This window comes from Sapajus apella, unplaced genomic scaffold (assembly GCF_009761245.1).
Source record: "Sapajus apella isolate SASKATOON/1434 unplaced genomic scaffold, GSC_monkey_1.0 scaffold14, whole genome shotgun sequence".
In the NCBI taxonomy this organism is placed as follows: domain Eukaryota; kingdom Metazoa; phylum Chordata; class Mammalia; order Primates; family Cebidae; genus Sapajus; species Sapajus apella.
Genome location: NW_022436954.1, coordinates 31,106,663 through 31,122,941, shown reverse-complemented (window position 1 = coordinate 31,122,941; position 16,279 = coordinate 31,106,663). Strand labels below are relative to the sequence as shown.

General features: G+C 35.9%; 1 protein-coding gene and 1 long non-coding RNA gene across 6 annotated transcripts in view; one reads left to right on the top strand and one right to left on the bottom strand.

Annotated features, from left to right (window-relative positions):
• The window catches only part of IMMP1L (inner mitochondrial membrane peptidase subunit 1), a 69,613-nt gene that overhangs the window by 10,601 nt on the left and 42,733 nt on the right, over positions 1-16,279 (bottom strand). For all 5 annotated transcript variants that reach the window (XM_032282358.1, XM_032282355.1, XM_032282357.1 and 2 more), the window contains exon 5: positions 13,743-13,869. In XM_032282358.1, the coding sequence (XP_032138249.1) occupies positions 13,743-13,869 (127 nt within the window). The remainder of the gene's footprint in view (positions 1-13,742; positions 13,870-16,279) is intronic.
• On the top strand, positions 5,907-12,264 carry LOC116554360. Its single transcript, XR_004270184.1, has 2 exons — positions 5,907-6,973; positions 7,056-12,264. It is a non-coding gene; the product is annotated as an uncharacterized LOC116554360 (long non-coding RNA).

Sequence of the window (16,279 nt, the reverse complement as noted above, 5' to 3'; positions counted from 1 at the left end):
CATGTAACGGCAAAATTAGAAGCACCATCAGTAAATCATTGTTGGTGTTTACCCTTCCTATAATGCCAGCAAAAGCTATAAACAAAAACACATATAAAAAAGTGAATAATTAAATTTCCTGAGATATAATAAATACAAGAGGCTTTTAGAACACAAAGGTAAGAAAACATTTTTTTTTTTTTTGAGACGGAGTTTCGCTCTTGTTGCCCAGGCTGGAGTGCAATGGCGCGATCTCGGCTCACCGCAACCTCCGCCTCCTGGGTTCATGCAATTCTCCTGCCTCAGCCTCCTGAGTAGCTGGGATTACAGACACGCGCCACCATGCCCAGCTAATTTTTTGTATTTTTAGTAGAGACGGGGTTTCACCATGTTGACCAGGATGGTCTCGATCTCTTGACCTTGTGATCCACCCGCCTCGGCCTCCCAAAGTGCTGGGATTACAGGCTTGAGCCACCGCGCCCGGCCGAAAACATTAATCTTTAATTTTTAAAAATGGGAGTGTCTCAAATGTCAATTATGGGTATCTACTCAAGAAACAGTTTTACTTACATTCTGTTTTCATTGTCATTCTCCTTGCCCTAACTACTTGCCCACATTCTGTCTACCTGAGCTAATTAAGGCAGAGGAGTATCTGGAGTCCTGATAGAATTGCTTCCAAATGCTAGATGCATGATAAGGGATGACATAAGGACCAGGCACAGAATAGTTAATACACTGATTATTTTAATACATACTATTTCTATGTGGTTCTGCTTCCTTTTCTCCCTTTTAAAATTCAGCCTCCTTGCTATCCTATCTACATCACCGCTGGAGTATATTATTGCCCTTCCCTCCTTAAAAACAGTGCCACCTTACATTCATAGCCAGTGATCACCAAAGAGGAATTTACACAAAAGTTTCAGTAGGCTATACCTATAGCATTGGGGTTTGAGTAAGGGGTATGCTTTTTATTAACAGGTTCTCTTTCATTATTGAACTTATGCCTGCTGAGTAGGTTTAAAACTTAGTCTAAGGCTTGACTTGCTCATTCTCGTAGGGATTGCAAGATAAGCACTTTCATCTCCCTAAGCTCTCAATACCTCCATCTAGCCTGAATAGTAACCTCTGGTGGGTTGTTTAGGATAGTGGTTAAAAATACAGTCCACATAGTCACACATAGTCCTGAGTTCCAAATATAGCTCTGCATACTAGTTAAGCACCTTGGGCAAGTTATTTAAACCTCATCTATACAACTGACACTAATAAATACCTTACAGAAATAGTATGAGAACCAAATGAGATAAGACTCCTGGCACCCAGGAAGAAGTCAGTAAGAGCACTTACTCGCAGCTGCCATGTTTGCCATTGTGAACGATGTCTACTGGGCTTTCTTTGTCCCTAGTTTCCTAGGCAGTCAACCCAGATCTCTGAAAAGTTAACTGTGCTTTGCTATTTTAATTATGAGTAAGTACCACATCAATTATGCCACCTGATTTAATGAAATTCAGCTTTTAAGATAAAATCTTCCTAGATTAGCAGTAAAAACTAACATTTCTTTTTTTTTTTTTTCCCCCAGATGGAGTCTTGCTCTGTTGCCCAGACTGGAGTGTAATGCCATGATCTCAGCTCACTGCAACCTCAGTCTCCCAGGTTCAAGCTATTCTCCTGCCTCAACCTCCCCAGTAGCTGGGATTACAGGACGCACCACCACACCCAGTTAATTTTTGTATTTTTAGTAGAGATGGGGTTTCACCATGTTGGCCAGGCTGGTCTTAAACTTAAATGTGCATCTTCATAAAGCAATGTTTATTAAATATTGAATGCTTAGGCCCTTCAAGCATCCACTTCTTCAGAACCATTTACCAACTAGTCAGAATATAGGGGATGGAAAAGAGGGTTGGGACTGAAGGCAGTTTATAGGCCTTTCTATCCACGCCTCCCAATACTACTGTTCCAGTCTTTTACTTCTTTCTCTCTGTAAATACAATGTTACCTGCTATTTTGGGATTTGTATTTAAAAGAAGCATTTTATATTCTCATTCACTTTAATACAGCTTGATCTACATAGTTGCTCTCTTTCCAGAGGATGAGCCCAACTTAATTCAACAAAGGCTATTTCCGAGTGTAGTAAAAAATGGTGTTAAGTATAACAATAATGAGTTTGCTCATGCTCTCAGAAAAAGTTCTAAACAGTAATCAGCTGCATACTGCACACAATATGTACTAACATGTTTCCACCAGAAGTTTTATTCCTGGCACTCCACTTAATTCTTCCCAAAATCCAAACTCATCCTTTATGGATTTTTTTTTACTACAGATGAATCTCTATAGCTTTTTTCAATCTCCTGTTGTTGCTATGCATAGCTGCTTTATATAGAGATTGGCTAGAAAAACAGATTTATATCTGAAAGGGTATTAGAAATAGATTATCAGTAGAAAAGTTGCCATACTTCAAAAAAGAAATGATTAAAATTAAATATGTAAGTCTTTTTGTACTTGATGTTACTGATGCAGTTTTTTTAAAACAGGCATTGTTGAATATATCTGACAGACACTTCTGCTTGTGTTTTACTCATCAAAACACAACTCTAATGTATCAAACCCAGCAGATTATTTAGAATAAAATCTAGCTTTGTGAATGCAAAATTGTAAAATAGGCGGGCGATGACAGATGACATTTTTTAGCGATGATGCATGATACAAAGAGAAGCTGAAGCTCTTTAAGAAGTAAGAGTGATCTAGGGGCTAAGCGCATCAAAACATTGTTTTGACTAAGAGAGAAAAATAGACTGTGGACATAAAGGAGGGAATAGCAAAGCATCCAGATGTCATTTGGGGAAAGCAATGCTTTTTTGCTACTTATTATAAAATTTAATTGCCACAGTATTAATGTAAAATATAATCTACCTTAAGATTATTAGAATTCTATACTTGTCCAAAATTGTATATATCTTCTTTCCATTTCCCAAATTAGCATCTCCCCAACAACCCTATTTTCTTGTACCACCTATCCTGTGGCAAGAACTAACAACTTGGGTATCATTTTTAAGCCCTTCAATTCCCTTTCTTCCAGCATCCAATCTTGTCTAGATTATTTCCTTAATCTTTCTGCAATCTTTGTGCTTCTTTTTATTCTCAATGTTAGTATCTCAGTTATGCCTCACTCACAGCCTATTAACTGGTCTCTGCCTCCAAGCTCTCCTACGCCTAGCCATCCTTTATTTAAATCTACACTAACATGAGAACGGACTCACAGAAACTAAATAAAAACTAAGCCTGATCATGTTATCCCCTTGCTTGAAACATAAAAGGTACTGAGCCTTGTTTACTTTGTTTTTTTTTTTTTTTTTTTGAGACGGAGTTTCGCTCTTGTTTCCCAGGCTGGAGTGCAATGGCGCAATCTCGGCTCACTGCAACCTCCGCCTCCTGGGTTCAGGCAATTCTCCTGCCTCAGCCTCCTGAGCAGCTGGGATTACAGGCACGCGCCACCATGCCCAGCTAATTTTTTGTAGCTTTAGTAGAGACGGGGTTTCACCGTGTTGACCAGGATGGTCTCGATCTCTTGACCTCGTGATCCACCCGCCTCGGCCTCCCAAAGTGCTGGGATTACAGGCTTGAGCCACTGCGCCCGGCCTTGTTTACTTTTAAGGATGGGGTCTTGCAATATTGCCCAGGTCGACTTTGAGCTCCTTGGTTTAAGACATCCTCCCACATAACAGACTACCATGCTTGGCATCTACCTTTCATTTTTATCTCTTCTTACTACTCATCCCTCCTACTCTATATGTCATACACTGGAACTCTTACTTTTGGCAGCTCCCCAAAAGCACAATGCTATCTATACTCACTTCTAGGCCTTCAGAATATGCTGCTTGCTTTGACTAACTCTGACTTACTCTTTAAAACTTCAACTCAGATTTCACCTTCTCATTCTGGAATAATCCCATCTACCCCAGTATGGATAAATATCCTTGTGTCTTATTAAAGCATCTTGTGCATAATTCTATTACATCATACTGTAATTCTTTGTCTGCTCCTCCAACTTAACTATAACCTCCTAAAGTTACACTGTCCAATATGGCAGCCACTAGTCATATATGTGGCTACCTAAATTTTAAAATTACATAAAATTAAGAATTCAGTTCCTCAGACACACTAGCCATGCTTCATGTGTTTAACAGCCACATGTGCTAGTGGCTACCATATCAGACAGCACAGATAAAGAATATTTCCATTATTTCAGAAAGTTCTATTGGTGTTGCTGGGGGCAAAGATAACTACCCTAACTTGTACTGGCCTTCAAGTAAGTGCTAAGTGTCTGTGGAATTAATGAATGCACACATAAAAAAAGAAAGTTGAAAGGTTAATGTCTGGCAAATTTTGCATACTCCTATAGCCTCCTGAAAGCTATTTAAGTCTGCTCTCTCAGTTCACCCTTAGATGTTCCCCCTCCCAAGTCCAGTGATCTGGCCACTTTGAAGGCAGCTCATTAAGGAAGATGTGTGCTGGGACTGGTCTGGGGTCAGAAGTCCATTATCATTATCAGTTTATGTCCCTAGACCTACTTTGACTTTACTTACATTGGGAAGTCAGGTCAAATTTCAAGTCTCTAGACAACAGAAGGTTTCTCTAATCCTTCTTGCTTTCAAGATCCATACATAATATACACAAAGTAGATGAGAATCTTAAGTTGCAACCAAGAATTTTAAATTACCTATAATTGTAAGTACTTTGTTAAATACTGCTTAGTCTCCTTTCCCTGTTGCCTCCGCATTTGTATTTAGCTGGATGCAGGTACTAGCTCTGCCATACTAAGTGATTTATACATTTTCCTAAAGAAATTATGAAAATTCTATCCCAGGAGGAAAACACTCTCATGTCTAGGTTGGCAGTGCAACAACTTGTAATGCCAATATTTTCTTGCTAATTTAATAACTTTAGCCATTTTATAATATGCTTACCTGCTTTTATATCTGTTTTCCTCTTTTTCATTCTTGTTTTAGGTAGAAAATCATTTGGTTTGGTGAGAATATTTGTATGGGCTAAGATTAAGTTGTTTACAAAAATCTGTCGAATTTTAATTACTGAAAGTTACTAACATCAAAACTTCATTTAGTTGCTTACTCCAAAAGACAGTTGAATATATTTCACCTAGTCAATAGCAGCTTTTCCAGCAGCCCTAGTCAAGATTGTTTTAGCAGCCGGGCACAGTGGCTCACACCTGTAATCCCACCACTTTGGGAGGCCGAGGCAGGCGGATCACTTAAGGTCAGGAGTTTCAGACCATCCTGGCTAATATGGTGAAATCCTCCTGTCTCTACTAAAAATACAAAAATTAACCAGGCATGGTGGCACGCACCTGTAGTCCTGCTACTCAGGAGGCTGAGGCAGGAGAATTACTAGAACCTGGGAAGCAGAGGTTGCAGTGACCCAAGATTGTGCACTGCACTCCAGCCTGGGCAACAGAGTGAGACTCTGCCTCAAAAAAAAAAAAAAAAATTGTTTCAGATTACAAAGCCACATAACACTTGGAATATATTTTCCTTACTACCAACAGAGTTTGGAGTCTGGTTCAGATGCTTACACTGAACACCAGTGTTGCAATTTTGGTCTTTAATTTTTTTTTTTTTTTTTTTTTTTTTTAGACAGAGTTTCGCTCTTGTTACCCAGGCTGGAGTGCAATGGCTCGATCTCGGCTCACTGCAACCTCCACCTCCTGGGTTCAGGCAATTCTCCTGCCTCAGCCTCCTGAGTAGCTGGGATTATAGGCACACACCACCATGCCCAGCTAATTTTTTGTATTTTTAGTAGAGACGGGGTTTCACCATGTTGACCAGGATGGTCTCGATCTCTTGACCTTGTGATCCACCCGCCTCGGCCTCCCAAAGTGCTGGGATTACAGGTGTGAGCCACCGTGCCTGGCCTTGGTCTTTAATTTTTGCAAAGGACTTTTAAGCAACTTTAAAGAAGAGAACAACTTTAAAGATCCAGATAACTTGCAGATAAAAATACATATAGTGTTTTCCTTTTATTCAACTGTATCCAGCCTCTCTAGACTCATACCAATGGCACCGACTTTCTAACTTTTGAGTAGTTAAAATATTTCTAGGTGAGCAACACATACAAATTTCAGGACAACCTGCTACTCTTTCAGTAGAAATGCTGATCGTCATATATACATCTTTTCAAACATATAAAAATAAAATATACTACAACAAAATAAGATTCTTGTAAACTACATATTACTGTTAAACTAAGCTCAAATTTATTCTGAAAACGTTTAGAGAACACATCAGAAAACACTTAAGTCGAGGAGCCTCAAAGATCATTCTTTAGTATTGACATCTGAACAAAAACACTTCAGACTTGTAAACAATGAGTGAAATTTATCTTCAGAATTGTGTTAGCTATAGGATGAAAAAGTCACGTCACCTCCGCAGTGAACTTCACTTTAGCAAAAGAGTAAACATATTTCCTCCACATCAGCTGCAATCAAGGCATTAGCAGTATGCCATGATTGATTGTCTTAGGAGCCGTTGCTGAGAAATGGATGTGTAGCACAGGTTTTTATCACTATAGTCTGCAAAAAACAAGTCCCTTGTTTAGATACCCTAGTTGTAATAAGTGACATTATTAGGTAGTTCTTCTATTTAAATGACATAAGGATTTAGTATATCAGCAGCTTATAATACACAAGCCCTTTCAATCTGATGATTCCTCTCTCTACAGAGAAGTACTTTTTTGTGTTTATAATGCAAGTGGCAATAGAAGACCAGATGGTTGACTTTTAGCTAAGGGAAATGACATTTAAACAAACAGAAAGACAGCATTTAGAATATTCAGGGATTCGAACTATACCCTAAATATATAGTACGCATTGAAGGACTATTAATGTTAACTATATAATGTGATCATTTTGTAATGCTAATTAGTAAGATTGTTTCTTAGGTTGTTCATCAGTTTTATTTAAATATTTTCTAATATACTGTAATAAGTAGAAGTAGAAAAGAAACTTAGCACCCTATTCATATATATCTAGATCTGTCTACCCTTCAAGTATTTTAAAATACTTGAAGGGTATTGCCATATTGTTACATTTCCAAGTTCTCTTTTTAATACATTATACCACCACTGCATCTGAGATCATTTAATCATTTCATTCTGAAATGTAAAAGTCTCTACTTCTTACATTTAAGCCAGTAATAACATACTCTACAATTTACAAAGAAAAACATAAGAAATAACTACATTCCTTATTCACCTCCCATCACTCTGCTACGGCAGTGGCTTATTATTTGGTGAACAATGTTTCACCTTTTGTGTATAATGCTGACATCTATGGTATCAAAGACAACCAAAAACCTTTACATAGCCAGATATTTTTGGCAGCCCTCAGATAAAAGTAAAAACATGATTTTTCTAATAAGAACAGATTTGTTTCCTGTAACAATAGCAAAAGACTGCTATGCACTAACCACAGGAATATACTGAAATTTCCATAATTATGTTCTATTAATACATCTATTCTCAATACAATGATTAAGATACAAAAATTCAATAAGGTTTTAACTGAAATTTTTAAAATGATTCTTCATTTTACAATGAACAACCAGAGAAAAGCAGCAGTGTACACTAAAAGGAGACATTTATAAACTCCAGGTAACAATTTTACCCATTCTTAGGCTGTCAACCAATAAAAGGACCAAAAGAAGAAAATATCTGTATAGTAGTTAAATATGTTAAAAAGGCACATGTATCTCTACAGAAATGCAGAAACTCTTACTGCCACACAACCTAATTAGTAGGCAATGAGTGTTGCAAGGGTAACAGCCTTCATTGCAATAAAACCACCATAGCATTTCAGGGTCACCAAATCTTCCTTCAAAATGAGAATAAGGTAAGCCCAGAATAGCTCAATTCCCCTAATACTTTAAGAAACTTAACTAAATTCAATATCCTATGGTGATAAGTCAATTCAGAGCCTGGTGAATTTTTATTCTGCTTAATGAAAGGCCTGAAAAATATGCCGTCCTAAATACAAGTTACTTAGGAAAAGAAACATTTAATCAGCACTCTGCTCTCCAGGTACACAGAGGAACATTCCAACATTTTCTACAATTTTCACCTGCCACTGTGTAAGGTGGTCAGGTAGTCTTACCATTGGAAATAGCTTAGTTTTGAAGTTATGATTTGACTAGAATGACCACAGATTGGCCAGTTCAGCAGTGTGGTCGGCTCCAGGAACATCTGAGAAGTCATAACATCATGCATTTACTTGGGAGCAAGTTTGCAATAGAAACTAGTAGAAAAAATGAGTAGAAGTAGAAAAGAAACTAGCACCCTATTCATATATATCTAGATCTGTCTACCCTTCAAGTATTTTAAAAATATCTAATAGCTGCCAAATCACAGTTAAAATGATAGGAAATCAACTGCGATCAAAATGAGTCCCTGTCACCAAGAATCTTATACTCTAGATCAAGGTGTGAGCAAACTTTTTCTGTAAAGGACCAGACAGGAAATAGTCTAGGCGTTGCAAGCCATATAGTTTCTGTCACAACTATTCAACTCTGACATTTTAAAGAAAGCAAACACAGACAACAGATAAATGAATGGGCATGATTGTGTTCCAATGACAATAATTACAAGAAATGCAGCAGGGAAAATGATTATGCAGGGTGTTGCAGGCCACCATAAGACCTATGGCTTTTATTATGAGATGGGGAACCACTGGAGTCTTTGAGCAGAAGAGTGACATCATTGCTTTTAAAAAGCATCATCATCAAAAAGGATGACCTTAGTTGCTGTGTGGAGAACATCAATGGAAGGGTTAGAGAACCAAGAAAAGGGGAAGGGTATAAGCAAAGAAAGCAGTTCAGAAACTACTGCAACGACATGAGAGAGACGAGTTTACCTTGCAAACTAATGGAGGGTAGCAGTGACAGTGGCAAAGTGTGGTTTGATTCTGATTATATATAAAAGGTATAATCATGATTTGCTAAGGGACTGGATGTAGAGTGAAAGAGAAAGAGAGTAATTCTTTACTGTGATTGGGAAGTGTACAGAAGGAGCCAGTTTGGGAAAGAAAATCAGGATTTTAGTTTTGGATACAGTAAGTTTGAGATGACCATTATTCATTGAAGTGAAGATATTAGACAGACATGATTCTGGAGTTCAGGGAAAAGGTTATAGTTGATATAAATTTGAGAGTAAATTTAAAAGTACGGTACTTAAAACCATGAGACAGGATGAGGTCAGCTAAAGTGTAAGTGTATAGAAACAACAGAAATTTAAAATATGAAGCTTTAGTTAACTCCAAGATTTGAAAAACATTCCAATGTTTAGATAGGAGGAACCAATAAAGTAAATTCAGAAGCAGCAGTCAGAAAGATAGGGAAAAAACCTAGAAAGAGCAGTGTTCTAAAAAAGTGACAACAGGTTTTGAGAATAATTATTTCAAATACTAACAATAGGTTAAGTATGATGAGGACTGAGAGTTGATCACTGGAGCGACAAAAGAAGTCATTGGGGACTTTGACAAAAACCATAAATGAAGTGGTAGAGACCAAAGCCTAACTGGAATGAGTTCAAAAAAATAATAGGAAGCTCAGAGTGGAGTAACTACACACAACTCTTCCCTATAGGAGGATGTGGTATTGAGGTAGTTTGTTTAGTTGTAGATTTTATAATGTGTTTATTGATAAGAATTTACTGTATTTCAAAATGCCTAACTATTCCAATTACCCCATGGATTAAAAGCATAGTCCTGGATTATCACACAATATTATCCTAATAAACATTATGAAGTACTTTTCTTCTTAATTGGCTTTATAACAAAATTTTAGTGTATTTCTGAGCCCTCGCCCTATATTCCCTAAGGGATTGAAGACTAAATTAGAGGTTTACTTTGCATTTTGCCTGCTGTGCAAACTGATATGAGAATGCCAATTCATTCTGTTTATTTCTTATTTGCTACATGCTACTACTTCCAACTAAATTATTTTTTCTGATAAAGTAGTGGCTTCTGGCAGGAAACTGAGAAATTCCTGCAGCATACACAGAAAGGCAAGGTACTCAAGATGTTTGAGGTCATGACAATTTGTTTCTTTTGAGAGTCACAAATTAATCTCATATCCCTACAGTAGCCAGTGCTCAGTTCATAACCCCAGGAAAGAATTATTGGCTTCAGTACCCTCACAATAAGCAAAACCCACAGCAATAGCATCTTAATAGGGACTGCTTAGTTTCCAAATACCTAATAGTAAAAAATAAAGCTGAATTATAAGATTGCTTGCTATGTGGTATTTTAAAACTCTGGAATGGAAAACAAACAAACAAAAAAGAACTCTGGAATGAATAAAATGATCCCATATCACTATATCACTTAACCAATGGTTTGTTTATATTATTTTCTGCCAATCTACCAACATTGCTATTTTTTTGATATGCTAAACTCTACAGGCTAGGTTCCAATGAACAATTTAGTGCTTTGCTTTCTGAAGCATCTACATACAAGAATAAACTTTTTTTGCCTGGAATTCAAAACATATTTTAATATTCATTTTATTAAGCAGCTCAATCAAGATATGAATAGTAATATCTTCATCTTATAAACAAGAATGAATTTTCTAAGAGGATGCAGAGGTAAGGGGAAGACATTCATTTCATAAAATAGCACCAGTGTGCTTCTGAGATAGCTGAAAAAAGGGACACACACACAAGAAGGGTAGACCCTGCAAACATTTTGGCTATCTTTTCAAAGCACTCCAAACTTGGAAGAAATATTGTTATAATCACCTTGATTAATAGAATGCATTTGCTAAAGTGGTTCTGTAATAGCTACACAATTCTTATGACTTGAATAACCCAGCCTAGTAAAACTGGCAAGGGAGAAACTCAAAAACACTGGCCTCTTTCAGAACCAATACTGCCCCTGATCAGAAATACTTCCCTTTGTTTTTTTTTTTTTTAAATAATAAAGACAAATACATTTTACAGTAAGTATAATTTGATGAGATGGGAACAGAAATAGATAGGCAGAGGGTATTCTGAAAGAAGTAGTAGTGGCATGGTAAGGATTACAGATTCTAAAGCCACTATTTGTGTTTCAATCCTCATTCTTCCTCTTACTGTTTGAAATTGGGCAATTTATTTAGCCTCTTTTTTTAAAATTACCTATCAGTAAAATATTAGTATTACCTACCTCACTGGGTTGCTGTTGTAATAATTAAATAAGTTAACCTTTGAAAAGATTCTCAACGTATGGAGGAAGTATAAAATAAGTGCTGACCAAAATTATTAGAATGATGTATTGTAAACTTACAAAGGTGTCCAACAAAAGTGAATGGGATATACCCGGAACAAAATGGCAATGTTATCTAATTTGTACATTTATCAAACATATAAAAACTCAGTAATAGAACACCCTACTAGTGTTCTACTGCACAGTAGGGTAATTACGGTTAACAATATTGTATTGTATATTTCAAAACAAGTGAAAGAGCAACTCAGAAGGCCGATGTGGGAGAAGCATCTGAGCCCTGTAGGAGGAGGTTGCAGTGAGCTGAGATTGTACCACTGCACTCCAGCTTGGGCAACAGAGCAAGACCCTGTCAAAAAAAAAAAAAAAAAGCTGAAAGAGAGGATTTTGAATGTTCTCACTGTAAGCGAACAAAAAATGTATGAGGTAATAGATATGCTAAATGTCCTAATTTCATTTGTATACAATGTATATACATATTGAAACATCATACTATTCCCCATAAATAATGTACAACCATTATGTGTTAATTAAAAACAAAAACAAAACTCAAAGAATATTTTCCTCTAATAGAACTTTAAAAAATTTACAGCTTACAGTGCTGGTTATATCCTCTGGTAACTTAGCAGAGACTTTATCTGAATCCTTTTGTACTGACATCCACCTCTAATAACTCTTAAAAAAAAAAATCAACAGTAACAATGGTATGGTATTAAGTACCTAGAGGATGCTATTTATTTGTTCTGTTGTTCTGTCTGTCGATACCATTTCTGGTTTCAAGTACATACATGTTGCTACAGCAATTTAGAAGTGACTAGAATATCTCAGGAAATGCTAATAGTCATATGAAGGTGAAACTATATGGAAAATCTAACATTATTTAAGGAGAAGAGGATACAGTGTCCATGATGAAAGCAACGGTAGAAAAATGTTACCTGACAGCACACTATCTTTAACACTATTATCACCATAAGCTAACAATTACTGTGTATTTAGCATTGTAGTAATAAACATCAAAAACACTTGTACAGTTGAACCATAGTCAATTACAGATGGTAAATAAATAATTGATTATTTAACAGTCTATTGATCAAACTTACTTATAGGGCAATCAGAGGCCATTATGATTCAAAATAAATTTACACTGGCAATGTAATTATTCAATTATGTATTTACATTGAGGATGAATACAGAGATAATGTTAGTTAACAAACAGCTGCATCAATAATTTGATAGCGACACAGACAAGTTACAGTAAGGTAGAAAATTAAGCTATAATTATTAAAGTAAGAATATAAGCTGAGTAAACAAAAGGCCACCTCTTCCAGATAAGCTCTGTTACAGAAGCCATGTGATTGGTGAAAGGAACTAATGTATTTTATCTACTCTTCATTCTTCCATTTTACTGTCCTTGCACTTTTTCTAGCTGTAAAGGCAAGGTTGTTGTATATGATTTTGATATATATACAATATCGATTCTCAAAATTTAAATACAATGTTAAAAAAAAAACTATAGGCTTTATTTGATTTTGTCAGATTTCCAGCTAATAGTCAGTGGACAATCTAAGCCAGGATCCCAAATGCATTTAGTTATCATATCTCCTTTGTCTGCTCCAATAACACTCCCTTGATCGTTCCATGTTTTTCATGACCTTGACATTTTTGAAGAGCACTGGTCAGTTACATTGTAGAATGACCCTAAATTTGAGTTTCTCTTACATTTTCTCATGATTAGACTAAGGCTGTAACATTTTTTTCCTGCAAGTGTCCTTGGTGCTTCAATCCAGAGGCTGCATTATATTGATAATGATGTGTTACTGATGAAGTTAACTCAGTGAAAGTGGTGCCTGACAGGTTTCACCTCTAAGATTTTTCCCTTTGTAATAAGTATCTTAGGAGAGATACTTTAAGTTTATGCAAGCCAGGCGAGGTGGCTCATTTCTGTAATCCCAGCGCTTTGGGAGGCTGAGGCGGGTGGATCATCTGAGGTCCAGAGTTCGAGACCAGCCTGACCAACATGGAGAAACCCCGTCTCTACTAACAATACAAAATTAGCCGGGCGTGGTGGCACATGCCTGTGATCCCAGCTACACGGGAGGCTGATGCAGGAGAACTGCTTGAACCCAGGAGGGAGAGGTTGCAGTGAACCGAGATTCCGCCATTGCATTCCAGACTGGACAGCTAGAGTGAAACTCCATCTCAAAAAAAAAAAAAAGATTATGCATAAATTCTATTTCTCCTCAAACCTTTGCCCAATAATTTTAGCATCCACTGGTAAATCTTGTCTGTAATAATATTACTAAGATGTTTATGTAGGGTTTTGAAGGTAACTAAAATATATGAAATATAATAGCTGAATTGTTCTTGATATAAACATATTAAAATTCTACTGGATGCATTTTTTCCTACATTTGAAATATGAGTAAACATTACTTTCTTTTGTCAGCAGTTACTGTTAATCAATTATGACACCAAAGAATAACATAATTGAAATATTACTTACATAACTATGGCTTTTAAAGAAATTTGATGGACTAGTGGTGAGGATTTTGTCTCCTTCCAAACCAATTACTCTTTTACAAATATTTGATTTTGGATCACTTGGGCTTTTTGCAATCACAATGTCACCTCTGAGGGGGAAAAAGTCAAAGAAATATCAGTATTATTTATTAAGCATAAACACATGCATGCCCCTGCTTTAATACTTTTATAAGGCAACTTGAACAAAGCCATACCCTTTATCCTCTCATATACTGACTCTCTGATACATTTACTGGCTTTGAGAACCTTTGTGACTGACTACTTTAGGTGAGAATCCAACAATAAGAGTGATGAAAAAGCTATGAAATTAACATTTCTGTTAATTTCAGAAGACTCTAAACTTTCAGATAATTCTACAAGAATTATCTTTTTGCATTGTATCCATTATGCTTTACTCCTGTGTCCAAATTCTTAGAACCAAAACTGTGGAAAATTAATTCTATATAGGCCGGGTACAGTGGCTCACAACTATAATCCCAGTGCTTTGGAGGCTAAGGCAAGAGGACTGCTTGAAGCCAGAAGTTCATAGCTACAGTGAGCTGTGATCTTGCTACCCTAAGCAACAGACTGAGACTGTCTCCAAAAAAAAAAAAAAAAAAAAACAAAAAACCTCCAAACAATTCCATATAAATACCAACAAATTAAGTAAATAAATTTTGCTGTCCAGCCAGTAGCACTGATTGATTCTAGAGCATACCTAAAAAGGTAAAAACATCATCTGTGTTTCCCTAGAGCTCAAATAATTGAGAAATGATAGCATTTAAGTCCTATAATTCACATAATTTATAGTACAGCCAAAAGAACTTATATTTGAGAAAAAATCAAAAGATACAACAAAATAAAATGCTAAAGGCTGCCCAAACATACACTCTGAAAAATAAAATGAGATCTCAAACCTATAAACCAATAAAGATCTGATTACAAACAGAAGACATGATTTATACAAGGAGTGACAATCTATCTGGTAATAAAAAATAAGAAAGATCCTTAAAAGTAGAAAGGAGGGAGACAAAGAATGTAGGACCAATGGCCACAGTCAAACAGAACACAATGCTATTTCTGCATAAAACGAGCAATATGTGAATTCTGTTGACACACGTTTAAAAGGATTTAACATATTTGCTTATTAATTGTACCAAGTTCCAGAAATAGTTTAATGTTACTTATAATAAAACATGCATATGTCAAAATAATATTAAAAGCCATAAAAATAAAAGGAAAATGATGATGAGATCTGAAACCTAATAACTGCTCTATAGAAGCATTAAAATGGGTTCTAAACACTTTGGGAGCCAAGACAGAAGAAATTAAGACCAGTTACATGGAAATCATTAATTTTAAAATAACATTTATTTTGGGAGGCAAGACAAAATTTTCCCTAATAAGTAAATCAAAGAGAAATTCACAAGAAGCATTTTTATGTTAGAATAAGATACCGTCTTTGTCAGAAAATTTACAGAAAATGCAGAAACAGTATTTACAATGATGATTTCTTGAGGCTATTCTTGGTAAGAGTTGAAAGGTAGCAAATCATTAAATTCTGCAGTTTGGAGGAAACGTAGTATTGCCTTTTTTTGAAAACAGAATAAACTATTTTGTTTCTAACCAACTACAACCATGTCAGTGGATCTGTTCAGATAAACGAATTTGCAAAGATTGTTAACACACCATCAAAGTTGATTTTGGATAGCTTTGGAGGAAGAGACTTTTTCCATGGGTGTTTAATGAAGCTTAAGTTATTTGATCAAATAATCAATATGACCCTTAAAACAAACTTTGTACTTGAATGGCAACACAGAAATCATAATTCAATCATGCTGTTTCATAGCATATAAACTATATTTCCGGTAGTCTAACTAGATACATGTATAGTGTTTAGATCAAAAGATAGCCCTTGGATTCTTAACTCCTTCAAATAGTTTTAAAAGGAAGCTTATTAAAAATTTTCTCATTTATAAACATCCTTATTATTCTACTGCACAGTAAGCTTTTGAAAACCAGTGTCAACATCTCATTAATCTTAACATTCTCTGTAATGCATAGTACATCTTATAAATTAGGTGCTTACTACCATTTGTTTAAAGAGTAAGTAGTAGTAAAAATTTGACTGTCTCAAGGTTGAGTGTTCTGTGCAGTTGACTGAAGAGAAATCCATGTGCTTTAGATACTAGATATGCAAACTTTTATTCTTGCCTAAATGGAAGGTTATTTTACATTTAGAAACAGGCAGCCAACAACATAGGACCCCTTGCCAGGGTCAAAGATTCCTAAATCTTGAATTCTATGCTGCAGGTAAAAGAAAGAATACTCAGGACAGTAATATTTTTAAAGTAGAAGTTACCAGCTGGCTATCTTGGGTCTAAAGGTTACTTTTGTATATCTCATAAATGCCAGATTTTGAGCTGTCCTGAAATCTGGATGAATAGAGTGCATAATGATATCTTCAAAGATTGTGAATTCATTTACTGAATGTAGTTGTTTCCCTTATCTGAATACAAT